The following is a 27,903-nucleotide window of genomic DNA, read 5'->3' on the forward strand; positions in this document are numbered from 1 at the left end:
GACTAATGCCTAGGCACGGGCTCTTTCGCCCAGGAAGCTCACCCTGACAACTGCCTAGCAACCGACTAAAAATAGGCAAAATCGAGTTCTGCGGGGTCAAGCGCCACTGACATTTTCTTCGGAATACGTAAAAATGGATTGTTTCTCAAAGAACAGGTTTGGATCTGTTTGTGAGTGCTTGTACTGTAAGCGGCGGGCGGAGGTTTCAGAGCAGTTGTATTTCCCAGCGCTTTCAATGGCTTCCCACTCCTCCTAGAGCCTGTAATGTGATTAAAGGCTATTAATCATCGAAGCACCTCTCGCGGGACCCCTGACTCACGGGTCGGGGGAAGAGCAGGGGCGGGACGTGTCAGAAAAGCTTTCAGCAGACACTCGCAACATGAGCGCTAAAGAACAGTGAGGGTCACCTGCTACCCACAGATGTTAATTCTGCGCTTGCTTCGCACCTCTGTATAGGCTGCTTGTTTGTGCTTCTATTTATGCCCGTGCACCAAGGTTTTTTAAGTGAAGTGTTCTTTATATTCCAATTACACATTTCGATTTGACATTTCATTCTAAGGGCCGAAACACTTTCTATGCAAAATGAATACAAACGCTGCTGGCTGTGCAAGTTGTATTCGCATTCTAAAATGCTATTTTTACAGTGTGGCTTGTATAAATTGATACGACCTTTTATTTACATTTTTGTATGATCTGCTTTTGTGTCAATGACTGTTAAAAGGATAGTTCACTCCAAAAGGAAAATTCTGTCATTTACTTTCAAGCCTGTATACATTTCTTTGTACTGTTAAACAAATAAATATATTTTGTAAGAATGTTAGCAATTTTCAGTTCTGTGACATCCACTTCCATAGAACAAAAAAAGATACAGTATTTTTTTCCTACTGTTGAACACAAAGTGAGAAAACAGTTCCGGGGAACCTGAACTGTTGTTCAACCTTTGACTACCATTTAATTCTTACTACTATGGCAGTCAAGGATGAGCAAATGATGAAATGATTTGTGGGCGGACTATCGCTTTAAGGTAGGGGTGAGAGTTGGACTAGTTAGTACCTTGTATCAATTCCAATGAATTCGCATCGTGCAAATAGTTTTAAATTCAGGGACTCGTGTCATTTGCTCACCCTCTATACATGATATTGTTCTGGTGAACACATATTTGGAAGAAGGTTAGTTGTTTTCCCAAATTCTTCAAAATATCTCATTATATAATATTATAAAAATCTTTTTTTTCCTTCTATGGTGGTCACTGATGTCCAAGAACAGAAAATTGCTAACATTACTTTCTTCCAAATATCTTTCAGAGCAATGTATACAGGTATGAAATGACACGAGGGTGAGTAAATGATGACCGAATGTCCATTTTTGGGTGAACTATCCCTTTATGGTTTCTTCTTCAGAGGTTTCTTTCTACGGTCAGTTTTTCATTTCTTTACAACGCAGGGAACTTGTAAACAATTTACTTTAAATGACATTTCTTTGTTTCCCCCATTCCTTTCAGGTGGCCTATTTTACAGAGATGCACACGATCTTCACAGAACTGACCGATCAGATTGACCAGGGTGGGCTGACAGATGAACAGAGAAAACAAGAGAACGAGTCCAAGCTGAACGAGTTGCGCTCTCTGTCCATCGTGGCCGATGACTGATCTGGAAAACAATCTGTCATATTGCTACAAAGATGTCTTCGTTTGTTCTTCAAGTAGATGTTTAATGATGATGTTTCTTTAAGGCACCTCAAGCGGGGATGGATTTGTTACGTATTTATTTTTCTTTCTTTATTGGTCTGGCCTGTTTTTAGAAGCCTGTTGTTTTTAATCTCGTTCATACCGATGACGCATGAAGGAACACTAGCTGATGTCATTGTTCTTATGAAATGAGTCGATTCAGAAAGTCTATTCCTCAATGTCCATGTCTTGTTAAAAAATTCAACTCTTTTGTTGAACAAACTTAATATTAATATTATTACATCACTACAGCGGAAGTTGACATTCGGGCAGATTATTGTAAAAGGTTTTTAAGTTGTCCATTATTTGAAGGAAGTTTAGTTTACAGCATGAGATATTTCCCCCCGTTTTATTATCCTAGATATTCTCCCGTCTGTTCGTGTCATCACGAAATAGTGTAACACTGGAATCTTGCAGGTAATTTAGACCCTTTAGCTTTTAGGAGAGGATGTATTAATCTATGACAAATGTAAATCAGTTTAGTAGAATTGTCAAACTGTTCGATTCTTGAGAGGACCACATGCATTTGACTTATACTCTGTCTCCCTCTACTGACAGATGAAAAAATGTTACGTGATTGTGATTTTATTCTCATCTCCGTTTGTAAACTAATGAAGACCGATGTTTTATGAATACTAATAGTTCGTAGCCATAATCCACAAGTAGGACCAATAAGTCGCATATTTTAATCGGTTTTGTTTTAACGTTATCAAGAGTGATCAGAAACAATACTGACAAAGTATTTATTTGTAGTATTTCAAGTTTCAGCGTAATTGTTTTTTACACAACTGGTTCATTTCTGACATGCAGCGAATATTTAAATTCAAGTGCCTTTGGTTGTTGCTAGCCACACCAAGGTCAAGAGTTTTCATGCCAAACTCTTACCTAAACGTGTACCTGTAATGCATTGTCAGTTTATTTGGGGGAAAATGGTGTCTGCCCGATGATAAGTGTAAGCGGTGCTTAATCTTTGTATTGTTTCCTATCTTTGGCTTATCGTTTAACTCTGAATGTTTGGGAGTCTCTGTTAGACACACTGAAATCATAGCCTGATGTTTTAACAAACCTGTTTTTTCATTCAAGTATTTTGTTTCGTTTCATATTGTGTTTGGTAGTATGGATTTCAAGGATGATTTTACTGCAAGACTATCGTTTGTCAGAAAGTAACATCTTTCGGAGGTTAGCAAACATGAGCAACAGAAAATAGACCTGGATTTATGCACAGTCTAGTTGCTGAACACATTCATTTGATTTTGGCTTTACTGTAAATCTAACATCGTTTCAGAGGTGTAATGAATCTTCTACTACATTAAAGGCATAGTTCGCTAAAAAATGACAATTCTGCCATTTACTCATACATTCATCGTTCTGCTAAACACTAGGAAAGATATTTTGAAGAATGTTTTTAACCAAACGGTTCTGGGCACTATTGACTTACATAGTACAGAAAAAAAACTACAATGGTAGTCAATAGTGCCCCAGAACCGTTTAGTTTCCCCACATTTTTCTTAATATCTTTTATTTAGTGTTTTGAACAACTTGAGGGGGAGTAAGTGATGACAGAATTTTCATATTTGAGTGAACTAGCCCTTTTTAAAACTGGAACGCTTACAAAAAAGTATGAAAATGTATCATCTTTATTCTTCTGTCAATAAAAAGAGTAAAATACAGTACATTTCTATAAATTGGTATTAGTCTAACATTTTCAGCTCATTTAAAAAGTCAGACATTTCATTTGCCAGCAAACCAAATGAGATGAAGAGGACTTCAAATTCACACAGAGGATCATTGCAATTTCACTCACAGCTATTAATAGTGTCTATGGAGCGAAGTCAGAATTTGTGCCGTCCAAGAAAACTTTCCCATATCTTGGAAACCTCAGCCCAGACATTCCTGATCCAGGAATGAACCGTCAGGCCTACGCTATAGAAACTGGCTAAACTGACCAATTGGCACTAAGGAATATCATACAACAACAAAACTAGCTTACTCTAAAAACAAATAAAAACCGCTAATGTCTGAACATTTGAATATGAAAGCAGCTTTAATCTCTGGTTCTGGTCCCTGTTCTGATTCTAGTTATGTGGTATACGTCAGTGTGTGCTAATACACATATACACAATACAAATGATTAAAGAAAGTTTCAATTCAGTAGCTTCTCTTGTTTACAAAGTCTACTGTTAGGCTGGTTTAGAATTGCTTGGCAGCAGAATAGCTGTACTGTCTCAATTCGAGGTCTATATGGAGGATTTACTGTACATTTGTGTGATCTGCTCACTGAAAACTCTTCGTAGTTCCACGCGCTTGCTCTTCAGGGTTGGCGTGAGGAGGCCGTTTGACACGCTGAACATTTCAGGGTGCAGATATAAATCCTTCACCTGAGGAAGATGAAACATGAAGTTTACATGAAGATGAAGTTCTGCTTTGATGTACATCATATATTTTCATTGCCTGATGTAATATACCACCGTGGAATTTTCATTTATTCAACATTTCTAGATGTATTGTGTCTTTTTCAGTCTAGAAAATCTTAAAATAATTTATAAATGGAAGGTGTTTATTGCAAAATTTAAAAATGAGCAAAGACAAAAACGACTTCAACACTGTTGAAAAGAGCATTTCAGTGTGAGACCTCACTGCTTGATAAAATGCAAAATAAAAGCCTTTTGAAACTTTTGACCAGTACTGTATGTCAGATAAAGGACTGCTCGCATCAGGGATCCACAGCCTTTTTCAGGCCAAGGACCCCTTGTGGATAAAAATGAGCCATCCCTCAAAATGGCCTGTGACAACAAAAACATTCATTGTACTGGACTGTGACCACATTTCGCCAAATGTAAAATCAAAGCAGTTGTGTGGTTATCGATCCTAGTTAATATTCCTTTACCTGCTCAAATGACTTCAGCCCCGCCTCCTTGCCCACTGATGTCATATCCTCCAGCACAGCCTTCTTCACGTCCTATTGTTCAAAGCGAATATTTTATTATTCACTGAAAGAACTGAGAATGTCTGAACTGACTGAGCACATCCGTCTCAGTTTACAGAGATGGCAGTGTATCGTGTACAGTGGGAAAGCTCACTGGATTCTGGCAGAGTTCTTCATACGATCCCACTATTCCACTCTCTTTGGCCCAGTTAACAAACATCTCCGGGTCTGGAACTACGATTCCTATGAGATGAGACTGAACGTATGGTGAGAATTATTGTCATTTTCTAGTATGCGGACTGCCCAGACAGTACAAAAGGTGCATAAATGATTTGATATTCAGGTGAGCAACCTATGTGACATACAAACACCATTTGCGTGCGTGCGTCCACACTTACTTGTAGACTATCTCCATGAACAAACACCTGTAGCACTGGAACACAGCGAGTGTAGACATTTTCTATTCTTTCTGGAGCGATGTACTCGCCCTGCGACAGCTTAAAGATGTGCTTCTTTCGGTCTATAATCTGCAGTGTCCCATTCTGAGACCAGACACATAACAATGCTTACACTGGAAAATATACATTCATCTGAAATTTTACAATTGGACACTTTTGTACATTTATTTGCCACACACGACATTAAGTATATGGCTTTTTGAGTTGATCGTCTCTTACTGGCAGCCATTGTCCCACATCTCCAGTGTGGAGCCAGCCGTCAGCATCCAGAGCTTCTCCTGTCCTCTCCTCGTCTCTCAGATATCCGCGGAAGACACTGGGACCCCGGATACAGATCTAACACACGTGCACAAAGCAAAAACACCTTTGCGTTGGTCACGTGACTATACGAAGGGAAAAAGCCAAAACACCCTCGCGTTGGTCATGTGACAATTCGAATATGTGCATGTACTAAAGATTTAAAGGTTGGGCACGGTTGAAATACATGTGACACAAACACAAAGCTTCAAAGAACTCGACATACAGTGCACAAGTCCTATTGATCGCTTTCGCACTGCTTTATCGAGTGCCTGAGAAGGCAAATCAGACAGTCAATGGTGACCTTACTTTTATTTCATCAGATGCGTAGAAGGCACGAAAAAAATTATAAATATCAAAAGAATTTTAGCATTTATAAAATCTTCTAACATTTATCTTTTGATCATTTACTTTTTTCTCTTAGGCTCATGTCATCAGTTGTAAAGAGAGAAGTTCTGATAAAGACACTGACCTCTCCCTCTCCATTCTTGGCACAGTAGTTCATGTCAGGGATGTCAGTTAATTTCACCATGGCGCAGGGTAAAGGAGCTCCGACGTGACCTGAGAAACATGAACACCACTGTCAACAGGGCTCACTTTAAGGGGAATTCCAGGGAAATACAAAGAAATGACAAACCATCACGTTCATAGTCATATTTAAACTCTCTACTTCAAGGCTAGTCAAGCCCGCGGGAAAAGCGTGCCCCCCCCATCATCTTTACCCGGCCTCACCTTAACATTTCAAATAGTGTAAGTCTGGAGAGACTTGAAGACTTGCGCTTTCAAAGATGTGGCGTCTCAGGACGAGCTTTCTTAAAGTCCAAAACGCTGCTACATTCAAAATAAAAGTAATTCCCTCAGCTTATAACAATAAATGTACATCTTATTGGTCTGTCCAAGATACTTAATGTTATTTACAACGTTATAGACCGTTTCATCGGATGTGCGTGCCTGGACTGCAGTTTACTTCCGGTCTGTGTTTGGCTAGTGTCTAATAATAAAACTACTTATATTTTATTTCGTTTATGTTATTTAATAATATTTAATTTTTAAATTCAATTCAATTAATATTATTATTTAACTATAATAAAATGAAAATACAACAAAATTCAACAAATCGTTTATTTAATACAATTGTAATTAAAAAATGTATTGAATGAGTCCTGTAGTTTTGTCTCATTTAAAGCGGCCATAACTCAGTTTCTGTATAGCTCATGTTAATCTTGAGTAGACGGTTTCTGTATAGCTCATGTTTTAATCTTGAGTACTTACAGATTAGTATCGCACCCTTCAAATATCCACAGAGTCTTTAGTTTTATCACATTTATAAAAGACAGATACAGCTGTATGATTATTTCCAAAAACATCCATGGATTTTGGTTTAGCAAGGTCCTCGGATCGGCCTCCCTGGGGCTCCTCGCAGCTGAGCGCCGAGAAGACTAATCGCTACATTTAGTGGTTGAGCTTGATATTGCAGTCTAAATAAAAATATATTGGAGAGGCAAGTTTAGCCAAGTAACGCTTCTTATCGGTTTCTTTTGCTTATCAGAAATAATCTACAGACCCTCTATTATTTGTGAATGTGTAATGGAAGTTAAGGGAAGCCCACAAACGCACGCATGCGCAGTAACCTTTCTTTACGTTGTTACTTTGAAACCGACTATAATCGGTTTGCGCACGCATTCTAAAACACGTCTTGTGCCCTTGAAAGTAACTGCAGGAAGGGTACACCACGTGAACAGTTGCCTCAGTATTGTTTGTAAAAAACAACACAGTTTTTCCCTTATCTCTGTCATCAATCTGCACTCTTTTGCAAATGTTGCATGCAAATATGTATATCCAGAAAAGCTACCGTGCAATATATGCATCCTGCATATTTTTCCAACAACTACAAGCATTCCAAACACACCACAGACATGATAGAAGCAAGAAGATTAAGGTGTTGTGAGCACAAACCTGCACTCCAGTCACCGGGCATAGAAAAGGTACAGCCAGCGGTGCACTCCGTCTGCCCGTAACCCTCAAAAATCTGCAATCAGATACGTTCAATCCCGAAAGTCACATAACCCAGATACACAGAATTCTACAGTATCTTACAATATTAAGATTTTAAAGGGCGGTCTCTCACCATACACCCAAGTGTGGCCCTGAGGAAGGACAGCACAGTTGGAGAAATCGGTGCGGAAGCGGTGAGAATAAAACGCAGGTTTCCACCAAGACTGGCCTACAGCAGGAGTGAGAAAGATGCGATTCAGATATCTGGGTGGGTGACCAGGGACTAATATACACAGTGTAATGATATCAAATATGATGAATATTTAATAACAGGATTTCAAAGAAAGATATTTGGAAGAATGTCAGTAACCCAACAGATCTCATCCCCATTTACTGCCATTGTATAGAAAATAAATACTATTGGAGTCAATGGGGGATGAGATCTGACACTGTTCAGTTGTGTTTAGCAGAACAAAGAAATGTATACAGGTCTGAAACAACCTGAGCGTGAGTAAATGATGACACAATGTACATTTTGGGGTGAACTATCCCATGTCACAGATGTTACAGATGTTAAGTGTCCACAAGGGGGCGCTTTCTCACGTCTCAAACAGCTTCATGATTGTCATGTGAGAGCAGTTCACCTGTATTTTATTAAAGATCAGTCTGTCCCACAAGCTGTTATTTCTCACGACTCCACTGCTCAGTTCCGCCTGTTTCCTTCTCACGGCGTAATGCAGAATGGCTCTTTTCAATGGAGATGTAACCGAGCCCAGAATCTACACCACATCAATATATGAAATCATTACAATGGTCATTATTCATTTTTCTGTCCATAAACTCATCGTTGACATTGGCACAGACCTTGTCGTAGATCCGGTTGAGTAATCGAGGGACCACGGGGAAGAAGGTGGGCTTCAGGGTCTTAATGTCATCCATTAGCAGAGAGATGTCACCCTGGTAAAAACCAATTCTTGCACCGTGACAGAACATCGACACCTGAAGAAGAGAGATGAAAAGTGAAGTATATCATCACATTTAACCACAGTGACAGTATATAACCCAATCAGACCCATGACTGTGTTAAAGGGGTTTTACATTGTTTAACCCTTATTTAAAATTAAAATAATACAAGATGCAATAATACAGAAAATACAAGACTCAAACCTTTTAGGCTGGGAAAGAAAGTCATACATGTTGTTTATTTTTTATGTTGCTATAATATAAATCATTATTTGAGTTTTTGCTTATTATAATATTAGTGCTGCAAACTTATTTCAGTTTACTGAAATAATTATACAGTTTATTTTTGAGGCAACATTAAATTTGTTCCTTTAGAGGCAAATCATTCTGTGAAAACTGGGGTCAACAAGTGGCCCTTATTTAAGAACGAATGCAGCAAGAAAAAAAAACGTGCTGAAGAGGTTACAATTTGTTAAAGAACACATTGGCTGGACCAAAGAGAAATGGCGCAATATTTTGTAGACTGATGAAAGCAAGTTCTTTTTGGGTCTGGGGGGAACAGACAGTTTGTCAAGCTGTGATTTCAAGCCACAGTACAATGTGAAGACAGTGAAGCAAAAGCATCATGATATGGGGATGTGAATGGGATTCTTGAGAACATGGATCAGTTTGAGTACATTCAAATACTTAGAGGAAATGCACTTGAAATTGGTGTTTCAATAAGACAACGACCCCAAACACAGCAGCATCTTGGTTCCTGACCAACAAGATTAACGTTATGAAGTGGCCAGCCCAATCTCCAGACCTTAATCCAATAGAAAACTTGTGGGGTGATATCAAAAACGCTGTTTCTGAGGCAAAACCAAGAAACGCAGAGGAATTGTGGTCTGTAGTGAAATCATCCATGTTGTGATGATTTGGGTTGCCATGTCATCTGCTGGTGTTGGTCCACTTGTCTTTTCTGAGGTCCACAGTCAACGCAGTCATCTACCAGGACATTTTAGAGCACTTCATGCTTCCTTCTGCTGACAAGCTTTATGGAGATGCTGACTTCATTTTCCAGCAGGACTTGGCACCTGCCCACAGTACCAAAAGCTGGTTCAATGACCTTTGGGGTTTGGCCAGCAACCCCGCCTGACCTGAATCCAATAGAGAATCTATGGGATATTGTCAAGAGGAAGATGAGAGACACCAGACCCAACAATGCAGATGTCCTGAAGGCCGCTATCAAAGCAACCTGGGCTTCCATTACACCCAAGCAGTGCCACAGACTGATCGCCTCCCTGCCACGCCGCATTGATGCAGTAATTCATGCAAATGGAGGCATAGAAGACTTTTCAGAAGCCTGACATTTCTGTTTCAAATATTTTTTATTGATCTAATGTAATATTCTAACTTTCTGAGACACTGAATTTTGGGTTTTAATTATCTGTAATCATCAAAATCTCAAGAAAAAGGCTTGAAATATTTCACTACGTGTAATGAATCTATATAATATATTGGTTTCCCTTTCTGAAATGACTGACAAAAAATATTGACCTTTTAATGATATTACAAATTTTTTAGATGTACCTGTCCATCGAAGCTGTGGCACAAACATTACGTCCTCAATTAGCGATTTATCGCTCCATTGCCTTTTGCTACGTGAGGGGAAAAGCCAGAAATATCGCAGTTTATAGTTCCTGGTCTGTGATAAGAGCTAGATTGGGCTGTTAATATGTTAATATTATAAAAAAAACCCAGTCACACATGCTTGCGTTTCTGCTGGCTTCCTTCTTCCTTGTTTCTTTCATGTCAATCATCAGTCGTCAGAGTCATGGCTAAGAAAAGCACACCCAAAACAATATATGGAATAGCGATATAGTAGCAGGTATAGTTACGATGAACAATCGTCACAAAAAATATGTCGCACTTTAGCATGATGGAACTATCTGCATTGGTGTTTGAGCCCCGCAGTGCTGTATGACCCCACCATATGCTAAAAATAAACAGCCTTTGTTATTACTGGGGGACTCATTAAAACCATAAACATGTTAATAAGTAACCAAAAATTCAGTTCAAACACTTAAAAGTGAGAGCCACACACACTTTCGATTTACTCAGTTTACTGCTGCCGGAGCTTGACAGACCAACAGATATATTGAAAACGATTGGTCACGATGCCAAAGTGTCAAACCAACTGCATTGAAAAGCCTCTGTCTCTTGCCTTTGAAAAGCTTGGTCGTGTTATTGGTAGCTATCCGTGTGTGTTTCTTCTCGCTTCATGCGCAACGGCAGCTCTTGGAATTGGCTTCATCCTTCTTTTGAAGCTGAAGGCAAATAATATCGAAGATCAGTTCACACCAGTGAATGGACCTGCCAAGCTCGAGAGGGAGATTGTTAGGAAACATCTCCCACAATCGGAGGAGTTTTCTCTTTTACGGCTTTTGTCTGAAGGATCGTACGCCTCTTTGATAATTACGGACAAAAACAAAACAAACATATTAACAGATAAAGCATTTAATGATATTACTGATCTGGACAGCCAAGTCAAAAATTTGAATGTCACTTTTGAAAAACTTTGTGCCCGGAGAAAAGGAAAATGTATGTCGAATCCAATTTTAGACATAATAAATTACAACTCTAGTCAAATTAATTCTACATCCATTAAGTATCCCATGCATGATGGAACATTCATGGTAACGAATCTAGGCGGTGTTGATCTAAAGCCAAAGAGCTCAGAAATAGCCACTGCAAAAGCAGTCCGGCTTTTTTACTTTTTAAACAAAAAAACAGAAAAGGAAAACTCGGAGTGGCTTGATGGTTTCCTTGAATTATTCTCTAAGTATTCAAAGAATACATCGGTAAGTAAACATGATTTTCTCCTCATACTCCAATGAACTTCTTATGCATAATTGTTATTTAAAGTACTGTACATTGGGTTGCTGCAACTCATTGTATATCGGTGCACCTCAGTCATGTGTCTCACGTTTGCAGTTGGTTCAGAATGCAGCGGCCCGGCTTCTTTGTGGGAAACGCAAACATAAGTCGATCACAACTTTTTTTGATTTTATTGCATTGGCTGCCTGTGAAATACAGAATTGATTTTACAATTTTACTGTATGTATATAAATCTCTTCACAATCATGCTCCACAGTACCTATCGTAGTTACTACATCCATAAACTCATTCGCGAGCGCTCAGATCCGCCGACTCCGATCCGACGTCTTAAAAACAGATCGCCATTTTCTGTTGTTGGTCCCAAGTTGTGGAATAGTCTCCCAGTCCACATCAGAACTGCCTCAACTTTAAATGTCAAGGATAAGAAAGTAGACGTAAAAATAGATAATGTTCTTTGACCTGGTATGCGGGGAAGAACCTTCTCCATTTTACTATGTGTGTTTTATAGTCTGTGTTTTATTACTTTTATTGATATACTCTGTACAGCACGACTCTGTTGGTCGACTCTGTTTATTTATATAGCACATTTAAAACATCCATTGTATTTTAATTGTCTCTGCAGGTGCGTGTGTCTTACTTTACATCTAAGTCTAGACAGGACGAGTTAGAAGCCACCTTAGACTCTGTGATTCCTCTCTTCTCAATCACATATTGTCTGGCCATCAGCGTTGCAGTCTTCTTTTGTATGAGGTATTATAAAGTAAGCTCTAAGGGAAATTAACACATATGTATCGAACTATAGCATCTCTCTGCTACCTCCAGGTTGGACTGTGTAAGGACAAAGGTGTGGATTGCTGTGGCTGGAGTCATCTCGGCTGGGATGGCTGTGCTAGTCAGTTTTGGATTGCTGCTGATTTGTGGAACGCCTTTTTCCATGACAGTTGCCACGGTCCCTTTTCTGATTCTTGGTAAACAAATTACCAGTATAAACATTACCTGTACATTCATGCTTCAAAGCTTTCATGTAGCTCAGCGGTAAGAGCATGACGTTAACAACGCAAGGTTGTGGGTTCGATCTCAAGGGACTGCACATACCCATGTATAAATGTATAGGATGCAATATAAGTCGCTTTGGATAAAAGCATGATGGCTCACTTCCAAATAACATTTCTATTATCATTTACTCACCCAGACTTTTTTCCTTCCGCAGAACACAAAAGAAGATATTTTGAACAATGTTGTGAACCGAACAGTGCATTCACTTGCATTGGTTTTGTGTCAATACAACAGACGTGAATGGGTGCCGCCACAACTTCTTTTGTGTTGTGGGTAAAAAAGACTGGGTTCTGCAGAGATGTCCAAATAGTATTTTTAGCCATTCCCATGGTGGTGAAAATGGCAGCATTCGTTCTCTCGGAGTCTAACTACAGAAAAGCAACAGTGCAGTGACCACAGGATGACAGGTTTTGATCCAGCTTGGCATCGTTCCATCCCGACCGCATGACATAATGAACCAATCAAATCATCAGACTATATCTGTAGTTTAAAGCGCATCTACATAACTGAGCTGTACACATCTTTATTTAGCGTCAAACACTGCACATTTTTAGTAAATTGCCTGAAAAAACATTAGATTGATTGAGTATATATTATTTATTCAAAAATTATTGTCCCCCAAAGCCTCAAACCTGGAGAAAAACCTGCTATGATAACAGAATAATGTTAAATTAATCAATTTTATGCACAGACCATTGCATGCGACGTTCCCCCGCATAGAACTCTATTATAAGGACAAGCACTCACGTGCCTCAATGCATCTATAAACTAAGAACAACAAATTTTCGGTTATTATGTTGATGTTTGATATCAGTGGTAAAAAATATATTTAATAATTAGGTTATACATGCCATGTTTTCTGTAAATGAAGCTTCAAAGCTTTTTCAATATAATGGACGAATATGGAGAGGACAAAATGTTATTTAGGGTTATTTTAGGGTTATTTTAATCAAATAACAGTTCCCCATTACAATTCACCCTTCGCAAGAAGTTTGATTGACAGGCAATCGGACCAAACATAATGCCGATATTATGTGCCCCTATGACTGTCCGCCATTTTGTCCTCCATTTTTGTCCGACAAACAAACCTGGCGTAGAAGCGAGAAACAACGGCGATTAATACGAAAAAAATAGCTTTTTAATGATCATAATAGCGAACGGAGACATATAGTTTTGAGCAGTGACGGTTCCTCATTGAATTGCACCCCGGGCGAGACCACCTAATTTTGCTTCTGAAGAAAATGTCTATTGATTTAAGAATTGTTTAGTTAATATTTCTTTATATATGATTCTGTGATATTTCTGCAAAACAAGACAAAAATAAACAAAAAATCTCAATTAGTTGCAGTGCACTTGTAATGCATTTTAATATATAAAATTAGGCACAATGACTATTGTTGGTGTTGCACAAAACAGGAGAGCCCCCCCCCCCCTTTTTAAAAGTAACTAAGGAACTTTTACTTTGTTATTAAAAAGTAGCTTGTTTAAAATGTACTCCTTCAAAAAATCTACTCAAGTACAATTTCATTAAAGTAGTAGTTCTTTTAGTAGTTTTTGTACTTTTCCCACCTCTGTTCGCGCATTATATTTACACAGTAAAATGTTTTGTCTTGCAGGTATTGGAGTTGACGATATGTTCATCCTGATCTCCTGCTGGCAGAAGACTAGAGTTGACATAGAAGTTGAAGAGCGCTTAGCAGAAACGTTTAAAGAGGGTGCCGTGTCCATCACCATCACCACTCTGACGGACGTGCTCTCGTTCTACATTGGTCTCTCAACGCCGTTCCGCTCAGTACAATCTTTCTGCTTGTACGCTAGTACAGCTATTCTCTTCTGTTACGTCTTTAACATCACATTCTTCGGTGCTTGTCTTGCACTGAACGGAAGGCGAGAGAAAGGTAATAAACACTGGCTGACCTTTATGGAAGTTCCTAAAGCCACCGGTGACAACGCTTCTGGTAACATTTGTTGCATTGGCGGTGCTTATAATGAAAACACGCATACGGATTTAGAAACACCTATGGATTTGTTTTTTAAGCAGCACTATGGACCTTTTCTGACAAAAACTTGGGTTAAGGTCTCTGTGTGCGTGATCTATGCTGGTTTTCTAACGATCAGCATCTACGGATGTTTCCAACTACAGGAAGGACTTGATCTGAAAAATTTAGCAGCGGACAGCTCATATGTCAGAGCTTACTATGAAGATGAAGAGGAGTTTTTTTCTGACTATGGTCCCAACGTCATGTTAGTTATGACCGATGAACGCTTTCAATACTGGAATTCATCTGCTCGCGATGACCTTGACGAGTGTCTGAATACTTTTACAAATCTATCAGTGGCGTCTACAGATTCAGAAATCGCAAAGATTTCTTGGCTTGATGCGTACATGCAGTTTGAACAAACAGCTGGTTTCGATTTTAATAATGAAACCATGTTCAAAAGACATTTGACGGACTTTATGTCAAGTCAGTATGGCAGTTTTTATGATTTTGATCAAGATGTTAACTTCACAAACACTCAGATTCTTGCATCACGTATGTTCATTCAGACTGTGAACATCAGCACAGCAATCGATGAGAAGAACATGCTAAAAGCCTTCAGAGAAACCGCAGAAAACTGTGACAAGCTGCCGACGCCCGTTAAACTAACTGTGTACCACCCTATGTTTATCTATTTTGACCAACATGCAGTCATAGTCAGTACCACAATCCAAAACGTAAGTTCACTACATGTGGCATGTTATTTATTGGGCTCTTGCTGATCCCAAGTCCCATATGTTCAGTGTGGGTGACATTTGCTATTGCATCCGTCTTTGTGGGCGTGTCTGGTTTCATGGCATTATGGGATGTTAGTTTGGACTCTATATCAATGATAATTCTCATCATCTGTATTGGTTTTACAGTGGACTTCTCTGCTCATATATCCTATGCATTTGTGTCAAGCAAAGAGTGCTCAGCAAACGACAAAGCCATAGATGCTATCTATAATCTGGGCTACCCAATAATATAAGGCGCAGTGTCCACTATCGCGGGAGTAATCGCGCTCGCTGCTGCCGAAAGCTACATCTTCAGAACCTTCTTTAAAATCATGTTTTTGATCGCACTGGAGAATGGAGCACTTCCGATAGATCCAGACTGTTATTAACTGCGCTACATGTATATTTCCATCAATTCTGCACCCATCAAAACATGCAATTTTACTCAAATGAAAAAGCAGCCTAATGAAGAACAAATACAGCAACATATCCGAAACATCCTATATAATTGATATTTTGATGGAATAGTTGCTTTGACGATTCTTTACAGTGATTGTGTAACTACCTAAATGTCAAATGTAAATAATAATGAAACTGTCTGTTTAGATACAACTCTTTGTCTCACTGAACATTTTTCTTGCCTTTCTGTTAGTTGACTTTACAGCCGAAGTTAATGAACTGTCACTACATAAAAGTTGTTTGAAAAACAATTTTGTCCTCTTTCTATGGATTAGTATTCAAATAAATGTAAAGCCAAATTTGTAAGATTTATACCGGAAAATGAAAGTTTTCTATAGAACATTGTACAGACTTTATTAACTTGTGCTGTCACACCACTGCTGAGGAACTCGTAGCACAGCATTGATGAGGGGATTCTCTTTTTATGCATTGAAATGTGAAATTGCAGATAGCCAATATGGTCAACCATGATATATATGGACAAATACTGTATCATTTAGGGTAAATATTTGCAAAAGAAACTATATGCTGGAAGTGTTTTTTCCAGAAAAGCACTTTTAAAATACATATCTATGTTTTATGTGTAACGAAACACATAAACTGATGATAAATGTTATATGTCAAGACCACATATTTTTTCCATATTAATGTGAATAGTTGGCTACAATGGTTGGATGTATATAACCCTGAAGAGACAGTTCAAATCTATTTCTCCTGTAGCAACTTTTACTTTGAGAGCGAAGAAATTTAACTAAAGTGAGAAAAAATTAAACAATTATGTTTAGTAGACTTGAATAATTGTATCTTTCTTTTTCCCAACACCTTCTAGACGCCCCCTGGGGGTCTACGGACCTCAGTTGAAAATCCCCTGCCCTGGGACAAACTAAAGACACAAAAGTCTCTCATTGCCTTTATTCCCTTACAACACAATCAAATGTAAATGGGTATAATCCAATCACGTCTTGCATTATATCAGGTTTATAAAACCTTATAGGAGGCAAATGTCGTGTCATGATATTGTTGAGAAAAGTCTTAAGGGGCAGAATATGTATAGAATGTCAAAAAAAGGTTGTGTTTACCTGGATCATGCGCTCAAACATGTGGGCGAGAGGCAGATACGAGATTGACACATCCTCTTGACGAATCACAAAGAAGCCCTACCGTATGTATACAAAACAACAGGATATAAACAACTATAATTCAACTATAATTCCATAAAGGCCAATTATTATATCATTTTAACAAACAACCTATATGAAAGAGTTATATTTAAAAACATGTCTCTAAAAGACTTTTTAGAGAGAACATTTCTTCAAATCATTTTTATTTGTATTTGCCCGAATGCATTATTTTAGAGATGTTCTTCTACAGTAATAATTGCTGTGCATTATATGGCTTAAATATACATTACATGTATTGCCACAACATCTTATTTGAAAGAAATGTATTAACCAAATACAGGTTACGCAACAGGTTAATACAGATAACTAAGAAAATATCAAAAACAAGCTTTAAGCAGGAATATCAGAGAACATCAAGAGATAAACAGACGACATTTAAATGAAGGAGCATTGGAAACTGACCTCCAGGATTTTGATGACAGAGGAGGTGTTGGAGGCGATGTTGCCGTGGGTGATCATAGCTCCTTTAGGCTTTCCTGCATGACATCAGTAAACAAAATAACGACGTATAAACACAAATATCAGATACCTTTTTATAGCACATAACATGGCTTCATTTAGTTAAGCCTATCGTTCAGCAGATCAAAAGCTGGCGCTGAGCAGTGTTTGGAGGAAGCAGTACCTGTGGTCCCACTCGTGAAACACACCACAGCCAGGTCCTGTGGCTGAGGCGGCTAAACAAAAACGCACAAACAAACATTCAAAATAGTGAAAACTAAAGTAAATGTTAAAAGATGTCAATTTGTTTCTAAATCATTGTCTCTAAAAGTCAAACATGGAAAATAGAAAATAATTCTTTGATTTCTTATTTTAAAAAAGTAATACATGTGGACCAAACCTAAATGCAACATTTCAGTAATGCATTATTTATTTGTATCATTTATACAAATCATGTTGTAAAAGAAAGTCAATTGTGTCATTGTGAAACTAATTTTGCTGCAAAACAACATCCTGTTAGCCCTGTAAGAACACTCTGGACAGCCCATCATATTAAAGGCTAAGGTTTAGTGCTAATGGTGCAGCTGTGCTCAGGACCAGATGTTGGTCTTGTACAGTGTTCAAAGATTTTTATTCAAACATTATTTGGTCATTTGGATGAAATCGAGCTCTTACCACAGGTGGTTTTAAATCTTCTCTTCCCAGCTTCTGCAATACAAACAAACAAACATATCGTCTTCGCTCATCTTCAATAGCTGTGTTTATTAACAAATCAAAACTGTAGACTTAACAGAAAACTACATGTTTGTGATGTGTATGTGACAAATGTATGTGATGTTCAAATAAAACATTATATTTGATCCATTTAACTTCACTTATCTTTTATTATCTACAGATCTCCATTTAAACATGACAGAGATCCAAATTTAGATTTTGTTTTACTACGGTTGTTCCTTACCATCAACTGCGAGAGCTGTAGTATCTCCACACCGCACTTCCTCCCTCTCTCCAGCAGGGCGGCGCTAAAAGAGTTAAAAAGCACCAAACAAGAAAGGGTGGGCGTCACTCCTTTCTCCTTGTTCTTTAATAGAGATTCAGCTTTATCCTCCTTATCACAAATCACCATAGAGATCTCAGCTAGAGAAAAGGATTATTAGAAACAACGTTATTTCTTGTAGAAAGTGATGCCATTATAAAAATCAAACAAACATCACAGAATCATGTTATAGAATTAAGTGTATATGGGATTGCGTCGGTCATACTGACCAAGGTTTAGGATATGAACCATTGCCTCTAATCCCAGTGTATCATACAGTGGCACCACTGCCATAGAGTATGTGTAGCAGGCCAACTCTGCAATGACCCACTGCCGCCAGCAGAGAGAGACAAACATAACAACAATTACCAAAAAATACACAAAACAATGAATCGCTTTGTACATAACATACATAACATTCATAACTAAAATCTGTGAATAAAAAAAAGGAACAAAGGCTTGTTTATCCTAAGTGTTTTAAATCCCAATACATTTATATGCAACTTTGTTGGATGAATTGAATGAGTCTGCTTGTTTTACGCTTCCATGGCGAGACCATTTTTGTCTATATTATATTAGGTTATTATCCTTTTTTATGAATTGAATGAGATTAAATGAATTGTAAAATATACCTCTGGTCTGTTCTGGGCGTAGATGCCCACAAACTGTTGAGGGTTTGGTTTGCAACCCTTCGCTAGCAAACCTGATCCCAACACCTGTGCCTGTTCTGCAACCTGTAAGATATTTACCATTAAAATAGCTTGTATTACATTTCTGAACAATTATTACAAAGCAGTAAAAGTGTCAATGCGATATTCTCACCTCAGTGTAGGATATCCACTGATAGGGCTCTCCTGGTTTCCTAAAGCCAAGACATGGGCCATCTCCTGAACAACACAGTGACACTTATATTGGTAGTTATCGCAGTGTGTGGCTGTCAGTAGTCATTCATTGTGATCGGTTGAATATAACATTTGAACTGAACCGTGCTGTAGGTGGTATTCCAAAATAGCTTTGTGTTTGGGTTTTAAATTGTTCTTAACATAAGTGCTGTTGATGTTTCATGCATGGAAATAACCTCCAACAAAAGTGCACAAACATGGCTTGCAGAACATCATAATAAATAAATGGAGAGGAATTGAATTCATCTAGTTTAACTGCCTTTACCAGAACACAAACACAAACGTACATCTTCAGAGAAAAGGCAAGGGCGTGCGGTTTAGGAAAACTCATGGCAAATGGTCTCGGAGGCTTGTTTGAGCACCAGTTTGATTCACACAGACCTGCTATTCTAAGTCCTCTCTGGAACATGTCATAGGCTGTTTTAGTGTCTTGATGGTAAAACTCCAGTAGATTGTCATCTTTCAGTAAAGCTGATCGCCTGCAGCTCGGCACTCCCTGAAACACAAACGCAGAATAAATTAAATGCTAAATTAGTAATAACATCAACCATTATTGTTGCATCATGGGTATCTCTAAAAGGAAAAAAAGGAAACTTGTTAAAGATAGTTTTTAAAGAATAAATTCTCACTTTTTCAAGAAATGTGCAAGATTTTATGTTCTCTAGACACAATTCAACAAAATATTTCAGTCCACAACAAATTTCATTGCATTGATTAAAGCTTCCCATAATTCAATGCACTCAACTTTAATGCAAATAACTGCAATTAACATTATTGGTTTAATTTGCAAAACAATAACTGGATCCCATTAACCGTCATGTATTGTGACTACTACTTGAAACCTTTACATTTGCATACAGCACACGGTTTCACGCCCTTGTGTTTTCAAAAAACACGACGGCCTGGCCAGCATCAATCAGATCACTCACCTGTACAGGTACGGACTGGGCCTGCAGGTCACAGGGAGGCTGGATGGGTCGAGGTCGGGTCACCAGCCAGTAGGTTGTAAGAGAGGCGAGAGCGCCTAAACCTATGAGGGATGATGAAGAGACGGAGAGAGAGGACAGAGAGAAGGACGTGGGGAGTGTGGGGAGAAGGCTCTTCAGATTGTCCACCTCAGACTTCACATCTCCACTGAAACCGAGAGAACGTAACCACTCCTGAAACTGCATAGCTGAGTGAGAGAAGACACAAAGAGAGAGAATACATTTTATTGTCAAATATGGTCGTTCGGGCCGTCTATTTCTCTACTTTACAAGAAATGTTGTTTTGTTAACCATTTAAATCACCTAGTGTCATGCTTGACAATTTTTACAATTCAAACTTGCACAAAACCTTGCTTTTGTTCCACTATAACAGTTAGGATGAAATTAAGGGTTCAAACCAAAGATATTAATATAAACAAGATGTGCCACTGCCGTTTCAATGAATGGGGATGAATGAAACGCACAATATGGCCGCTCCAGCGAAGGAATTCCCACCTTCCAGTGAAACGAGCCAATCGTCAATCATTGACTGATGATTCTCTGGGGTGGGCTCTCGTGTGCACATGCGCTTTAGATGAAGTGACTTCGAAAAAGGCGAAGCTTAGTAATGTCGAGTTAAGAAAGAAATATATGTATTCTCCCATATTTACTCTCACATAGCCTTGGCTAAAGAACACTATATACTTTGTGTACTGCATGAACATATTTACCCAAACCTGTTTGAACCTTTTGAGAAGAAATGCCTGTTTATGAGCCTTTTCTTTTAAGAAAACCCCTGAATTTTCTTGTTGTAATAATGTTTTATGACATATAACATTTATCATCAGTTTATGTGTTTCGTTACACATAAAACATAGATATGCATTTTAGAAAGGGGGTCCATCACAAAACATTCGTCTTATTTGGAGGTTCTTGGCTTCATAAGGAGAATTGGCATCTGTTACCCGAGAGAGCAGCATTACTACAAGTCTTTGAAGTAGACCGAAGTATACAGACATCTCACGGAGGAGTCTTCGGTTACAGGGAGTAAGTATATTTAAACAGATAGCCTACTTATAGCCTATGACAGATTTGACTATTTTTGTCTACCCTGAGAATAAAATAGGAAATAGGCAGAGAGTGAGTTATATACTCGAAAACAGCAAACCAAAGTTACGGTACAGTTAAAGTCGGGTTTAATTATTGATAGGAAGTATTGACAGGAGATTAATTGTGATTTGTGACTGCCTTCGAACAGGGTTCAAATAGAAATAGATAAGGGAAACAAGAAACAGGTTTATGTGATTGAGATTTGATGAGTCTGGGCAAAGGATTATGGGAAATGTAGTTTATAATGACAAAATCCAGTGGTGAGTGCCCTCTGCACAAGGTAACACCAGTTGATGGGTGCGAGAGCTCAAACCCATATCTCTCATTCCTTATATTTAAATGCGATAAAGGATGTTTTTAACTTGGAAGAAACATGATATCCAACACACAAACATGGAATTTAAATCATGCAGCATATAAAGTTCAATGGTACTTTTGTCTAGCGGGTTTGTTGTAACGTAGCGACTTTGCTCAGAGAAGCCAACCAATGTTCTGGGCCCCATGACAATGTCAGGAGGAAGCCATGATGATTGGCTGTCCCACAACAGCCGGTCGGGTAACTCCCGGCCATTTACAGCTAGCAGGACACATACACACACAGCCAACACAAGCACACAGCAGGTGTAGTGTGAATGCTACACATACAAATGAGATGAGACCGATGAAGATGAGAGAAGTGTGGAAGAATGTAGTCTTGTCATTATTTTAAAGGTGACCAGTAACCGACGTTGATAAAGCTTCGCTGATAGAGACGGACGGCGAGTGCACAGTAGGCAATGATGGGGTGATGAAATGGGGTGAGGGGGAGGCTCCTGTGCAAGCGAATGTGACTGTGTTTGCCAATGAGATGTGGTGGGTCCACACGATCACATGAGACAACACAAACACACTCATTTCCTGGGACTCACAGTCCCACAGTTTCCTCTCCAGAGCCATTTACCCTCTCTCCCTTTCATTCTCTCACCCCAAATAAATCCCCCTCTCTTCTCTAACCTCTCACCCACTTCCTCCTCCCCCCTCTATTAAAGAACAGGAGGATAAAGGGTGATGTCATCACTTCTCGTCCTCCACCATGGTATTTGTAAAACTTGTTTAGGATTTTGTCCTTGCTAGCTCGAAAGATTCGCAACTCCACGGGCAATTCCAGCTTTATGGACGTGATAATTTGAGCTATTGGCGTGACATAAAAATGCTCAGTGAATGAATTTGTTATGAATATATTGAACCATCGGTTTATATTTTACTAAACCCTTGTTGATAGAGTCTAAACATAAAAAATATCAGTCTTTCCAATAATACAGTCTTTCCAATAATACAGTTTTCAATGACTTTTATCTAAATTAAAACACTTCAAATAGACTGGCATAGCAACACTGCAACTTCCTAAGCATTTTTCTACTTAAATTAAGATACATTTACATAACAAACCCGAGATATTTAGTCTTGTTTTATGAAGGTAAAACATATGAACTAGGTAAGTTTATGCTTAAAACTAAATTGTACATTTTATCTACAGTAAGTTACTGGCAAACCTGCTGTTAAATTACAGCAAAGTTGTGCAGTGTAATAACATAGCCTAAAAGTATAAGAGTAAAAATTATTTTATTTTGCTTAAAGAAATCTAGTTTTAATGCTTTCAAATGTTTTTGAGAATAAATATTACCTAACATTTAATAAAAAAAAACATTGTTTATCAGTAAACCATTGAATCGGTCTGACTGGCTCACATATCGATATATAATTACAGAAGTATTGGGACTCACATACTGTAGCCCGAAACGAGGCTATACTTTAAAGCCAAGGCTTCAAAAGCAATGCAACTCTAAACGGGGACATCCCTTTCCGCATGCGCATCCCTCTCTCCGTCAAACATTCACAAACACTGAAGATGAAAATGATTATGCATCCCAGATGAGGACAGACCCCCCTCTCTCTCTTATTCATACGGGGCATTGTCAGAGGTAGACAGGCACTATTGGGCAGCCACTTGGGAACTTGGAGAACAAAGAGAGCAGAGAGGGACAGAAGCTATTACTCAAACTGATGCTAAATGAACTAAAGCTTAACTGAAAAGAAAGGCTTACAGATTTACAACCTTCGTCATAGAAGCAAACTCAACCTTTCAAAAACCAACACAACACTCAGAAAGAGGAGCGAAACCAATGCATTACCATAAGAGTCTACTCTCAAACTAATGATTTAGGGTTTGTTTTGTCACTGTATACTCAACTGTGAATTATTAGGTTCATTTCTGTGAGAAAACAATGCTTTTTTTAAAAGCCTATAGCAATGCTTTCCTATTAAAAGCCAATTCTCTGAAATACTGGTTATCACAACACTCATATTTGTTTGCTGACTTTTTATTTATTTATGCAACTGGCAAAGGTTTACAGTACATTTGAGTTATGCATTTTATCGCCGTTCTCTGAAAACGACATGGCCTGGTACTGCTATGCTCCACCAGCACGTACATAAACGGCAGCCGAGAAAACAAGAGTTGGTCTGGCTCTTCTATCACTATACTTTGGTAATATTTGTTATATACAGAAGATATGATAGAACATTTGGGAATTCCTAACATGTGATGACAGTAACGTTTTGTGGTTGCACTCCCAGGACGGTGTTGCTTCCTGTCTGGACCGGTTAAACAAGACTTGATTACAAGACAGTTGAAAGTGTCATAAAACATCTTAAGCTCGAGCTCAGGAAAGAGAGCACAAACACAGTAAAGTCTCAGTGCTGCTTGCCTGTGATCATCAAGGGTCATTGTGGCATGTGGCTATTTTACCTCTGGTGAACTGGTGATAAAGCCACATCTATGAGTCTTGAGCACGGCTTGTGCTATTAAGACTTCAGATCAATACTTCAGATTGTGCAGCATGTTGATGCTTCTCTAAAGCCACATCCACACAAAACCAAAGCTTTCCCAATCCAGTCTTTTTTTTCCTTTTCACGCCGGCATCTCAAGAAATATCTGCGTACACACAAAACCACTAAACCGACTCAAAACTAGGGCTGTCGCAGTTATGAAATTTGTCTGATGATTAATTGTCTAATAAATCATTGTGATTATTAAATTATTTTAGGGCTTTACTCATACATTTTTTTATTCGGCTTTGAACGATCATATTGTTCTGAATATAGTACTCATTTTCTTTTATAAAATGGGGTCATCATCATATATTTAAGGTCTAGGCTTTTACATGTCAATAATATAACCGCGAAATAAGGGTAAAACTTGTTTGATCAGTAGTGAATTGAAGCCACCATTAAAACGCTATCAGTCATAGAAATGCTTCTAGTCAGTTTTTTTCTGACTTGCAAGACAACAATACAACTTTACTTCTATGTTAATGACATTTTGGTAGGCTGGTGTTCACATTGAGATTATCTTAAATAATATTAAATTGTACCACAGGTTTTTATGGTATATGCTTTAAAGTTTTTTTAAGTGATTGTTGGTACATTTTACCAACGTAGTTCAGATTAAACACAACCTTAAGTGAGTAAATATAAACATAAACGATTTTCATATAAAACACACGCAGATGGATGATTTGCTGAATTGTGGGAAATAGTGGGGGGGTCTTTAGGACCCAGGAGAAAGCAACATGACATCTACGGCAGTGTCGCTAGATTTAGCAACTTTTCAGACCCTTTTAGTGACGTATTTTTCAAAAAGCGACTAGCGACAAATCTAGCTACTTTTTGAATAAGCTTTGCGATTTAGCGAAACATTCTGCTTCACTTCCGCTGCTTCACGAGAGCGAGTTTTTGCCTGCACAGCCTCTCTCTGTCTACTGTGTTCAGTGAGCGGCAGGGAGAAGCAGCACATTCAGTTCAGAAACAGTGTCTCCAAGAGTTAACCACTTATTGACCTTGTTTGAGCATTTATGATTTAAAACGCAATGACTTTATAGATGCATAAACAAGATCACAGACGGACTTTAGCTGCTTAGCTTGTCAGATACTGCGCGATGACCTCACTGATATGCAAATTAGCGTGTGACGTCATTAGGCTTTAGCTACTTTCAATTGAAATGAGTTGGCAACACTGATCTGTGGTCATAAAAGCTATTACAGCAGAAGAAAAAAGCTGAACAGAGTTTCAAGCTCATCATTTAATGAAAAATGTATAGAAATGATTGGGTCTGTATAAAGAAATATGAACAAATGTGCACATTTTGGGATTAAAGTCCTAATAAGTCATCATCACAAACTCACAGGAGCAGACGTGAATAGGCCTTATTTTGTTCCTGATGTCGATTTAATCTTCTGACATAAATGAACGAATCCCACGTTTCATGTTGCACATTATACTCTTGATAACTTTGTTTGATGCTGAACAGGGCTTTTCAAGCCGTAACACTGGTACAGTTTAACGGTAAATTAAATAAGACGCCGTAATACTATCCGTTGGACATTTTCATCACGGTAAACCATTAAACCGGTGATAGTTACATACATATTAGTATGCGTGTTGCCTGGGAATCACACCCATAACTTTTACTAACTTCTTGCAGCCTCCAACTGCGCAACAGAAACCACCTGATGCCATGTCTGAAGCTCTTAAAAAGTCTGAGGAACAACAGGCACACTGTTAGACTAAAGTCATTCAGCATCCACAAGGAACCACAAATTCCCAAGTGTGTAAGATAAAACCTCAAGAGGGAAGTGACAGAATGTAGGTCATTGTGGTGTGCAAACTGACAAGTAGTAGACGAGAACGTACAGTAAATGATCACAAATGAAAGATTTTTTAAATCTCCGGTTGCAATTATATTACATAGAGACTTTGATTAAGTTCTTGTTCACCGCAGATGGATCCCATGTCTCTGGTGGAGTTAGCGAAGACATTTCAACAATTCCTTCGAATGTGCTTATTTTTCTCGAAATGGAGAACTCGACTCTAAACAAGCCTAAATCTTCTAGGGCCAAATTACTATAGTGATCCATCCGCATTAACTTTATAACTCAACCATTGCCTCATTTGTTTAGATCTTACGAGAGATATCCGTTTCCAAATTACAAAGATAAACAAAGCAACTCTTTAAGCAGTAAGATTTTGTTTGGAGACTGGACAAAGGTTAAAAAGTGGATATATGGATATGATGGAGGATATGATGACATCTCCAGTGAAAAGATGAAGAGAAATGTAAGGACCCCTAGTTAATAATAGAGAGGACTGTATGGGAGAACGGTTTGATGTTCTCTGGCTGTGGTTCACAAACGAAGCATGAAGAACACAGAATCAGACTGAAAAGATTTGGAAAGCAGAGGGAAAGGGGACTGGGCCACGTTGGGTAAAATAACGGTCTGGGAGCAGGAAGAGACTTTGGAAATGCATCTTTATTTCTGATGTAACATATAGCGAAATGTCACACTGTCATATGAGTCAAAGCCAAAGGGTTGGGTACCATATGGCGGTCAAACAAGGACTCATTTCAAGAGGAGTCGAGAATATAGCTCTGGAAAGAAGCTAAATTGACAAATGCCTTTGTAATTTTGTGTCCAATGAAGCAAAAAAACGAATATTTGACAGAATAAGCCTTAATCGCAGCTTTCATGCATCTTGGCATGCTCTCAGCTGTTTGGCGACATCATGTCACGCCTGAGGTTTCCTTTTGTTTAAATTGATCAGACGCTGGAATGGAAGGGCATGTCTCCATATATTTTCCAGAGCTGCGAACTATTGCCTATAGGGTTTTGGAGCGGTTCATACCAACCGAAATTGCATGGCTTTCAAAGTATGAATCAAGCTCTACAAAACAAACTGTTGAATTATAGATCGTGTGAGTGTCACACCAGCACAACTTCATTCAGCATGACTACACATGCTATAACTACACTGTGGTTTGAGTCTTCTACTAGGGAGGCAAGACGGGATCTTCTTGATGCATCACAGTGTTTTGAAGGCAATGACGTCATAGGTTCCAAGCATATCATTGCTACAAAAGCACACTCAATTTACCCAGCATGACATGCGAAGAGCACTAAATAAAGATCATGCTACATAATATAACACAACCAACGTTTCAATTATGTTTCAGCGGATGTGTTTTATTTGACACGCGTCCTGGCAGAGTAACACCACAGGTGTAGTTCATCACACAAACCATGCCCGTGAACAGTTCAATAACCAGAAAGTTTCCAATAGTTCGTTAAACTGTTGTCTCGTCATTTAAACGTCCATTGTTATTCGGTAATCTTCTTTATACGTGTTTAGAAACATCATCTTAAAAAGTTCGGCTTGTTTACAAAATACCACGTGTCGCGGCGGGCTGAAGTAAACTATTAAAGATGCGCCACAACAAAGTTATGCTGTGTAATAAAAAAATTTGACAAACTTAACACTCGTGCGAGCAATTATCTCAATGTTGAATAAAGATGTCAATGAATGAATGAATGAATGTGAGTTCCAAGGCAATTTCTTAGTGTTTTCATACAGAAACTACGAACTTTCCCACGTTTTTGATCAAATGTCACACATAGTGTTCAAAAGTTGAAAGAAACCGGCTCTTACCTGTGTTTAATCTGGACCAGCAGTCCTCCTAAAATGTCTCTGTCCTCAGACTGTGCAACTCGATTCCTCTCGGACCCTTGCGGCTATTTTCTGCACCTCTTCCCACAAACACCGCCCTCATTCCTCATAACGCCGCGCCGCGCTGCGCAGACAGCGTGCGTGTGTCTGTCTTTGACGCCAATATTAACGAAGGGACGCAGATAGGGTTTGGAAAAATGTACCCTTTTAAAAAA

General features: G+C 38.6%; 2 protein-coding genes and 1 pseudogene across 3 annotated transcripts in view; 2 read left to right on the top strand and 1 right to left on the bottom strand.

The window, feature by feature from the left end:
• bin3 (bridging integrator 3) overlaps positions 1-3,406 on the top strand; it is a 39,054-nt gene extending 35,648 nt beyond the window's left edge. The window contains exon 9 of the mRNA XM_079467754.1: positions 1,502-3,406. Coding sequence (XP_079323880.1) covers positions 1,502-1,648 — 147 coding nt within the window. The 3' untranslated portion in view covers positions 1,649-3,406. The remainder of the gene's footprint in view (positions 1-1,501) is intronic.
• acsl2 (acyl-CoA synthetase long chain family member 2) lies at positions 3,170-27,827 on the bottom strand. The gene is made up of 21 exons (XM_079467752.1): positions 27,671-27,827; positions 20,002-20,246; positions 19,454-19,568; positions 18,993-19,057; positions 18,803-18,904; positions 18,401-18,500; positions 18,093-18,271; positions 17,810-17,842; positions 17,319-17,370; positions 17,099-17,172; positions 16,595-16,672; positions 8,267-8,401; positions 8,047-8,181; positions 7,536-7,631; positions 7,364-7,436; positions 5,880-5,968; positions 5,330-5,446; positions 5,051-5,194; positions 4,807-4,908; positions 4,614-4,685; positions 3,170-4,104 (listed from the first exon to the last, which is right to left on the bottom strand). Exons 2-21 carry the CDS (start codon positions 20,242-20,244, stop codon positions 3,964-3,966), a joined length of 2,145 nt encoding a protein of 714 aa, XP_079323878.1. The 5' UTR covers positions 20,245-20,246; positions 27,671-27,827; the 3' UTR covers positions 3,170-3,963.
• On the top strand, positions 10,484-15,576 carry LOC306900614 (patched domain-containing protein 3-like; annotated as a pseudogene). The gene is made up of 4 exons (XR_013788340.1): positions 10,484-11,208; positions 11,868-11,995; positions 12,068-12,213; positions 13,918-15,576. The product of XR_013788340.1 is annotated as a patched domain-containing protein 3-like (transcript).
• Positions 27,828-27,903: the final 76 nt, after the last annotated feature.

This window comes from Barbatula barbatula, assembly GCF_947034865.1.
Source record: "Barbatula barbatula genome assembly, chromosome: 11".
Classification (NCBI taxonomy): domain Eukaryota; kingdom Metazoa; phylum Chordata; class Actinopteri; order Cypriniformes; family Nemacheilidae; genus Barbatula; species Barbatula barbatula.

Coding starts and splice junctions, on each gene's coding strand:
- acsl2 (XM_079467752.1), bottom strand. CDS start 20,244: ATGCAGTTTCAGGAGTGGTTACGTTCTCTCGGTTTCAGTGGAGATGTG. Junction 17,371..17,809: donor AAGATTTAAAACCACCTGTG/GTAAGAGCTCGA, acceptor GTTTTTGTTTAG/CCGCCTCAGCCACAGGACCT. Junction 8,402..16,594: donor TGTTTGAGCGCATGATCCAG/GTAAACACAACC, acceptor TCTCTTCTTCAG/GTGTCGATGTTCTGTCACGG.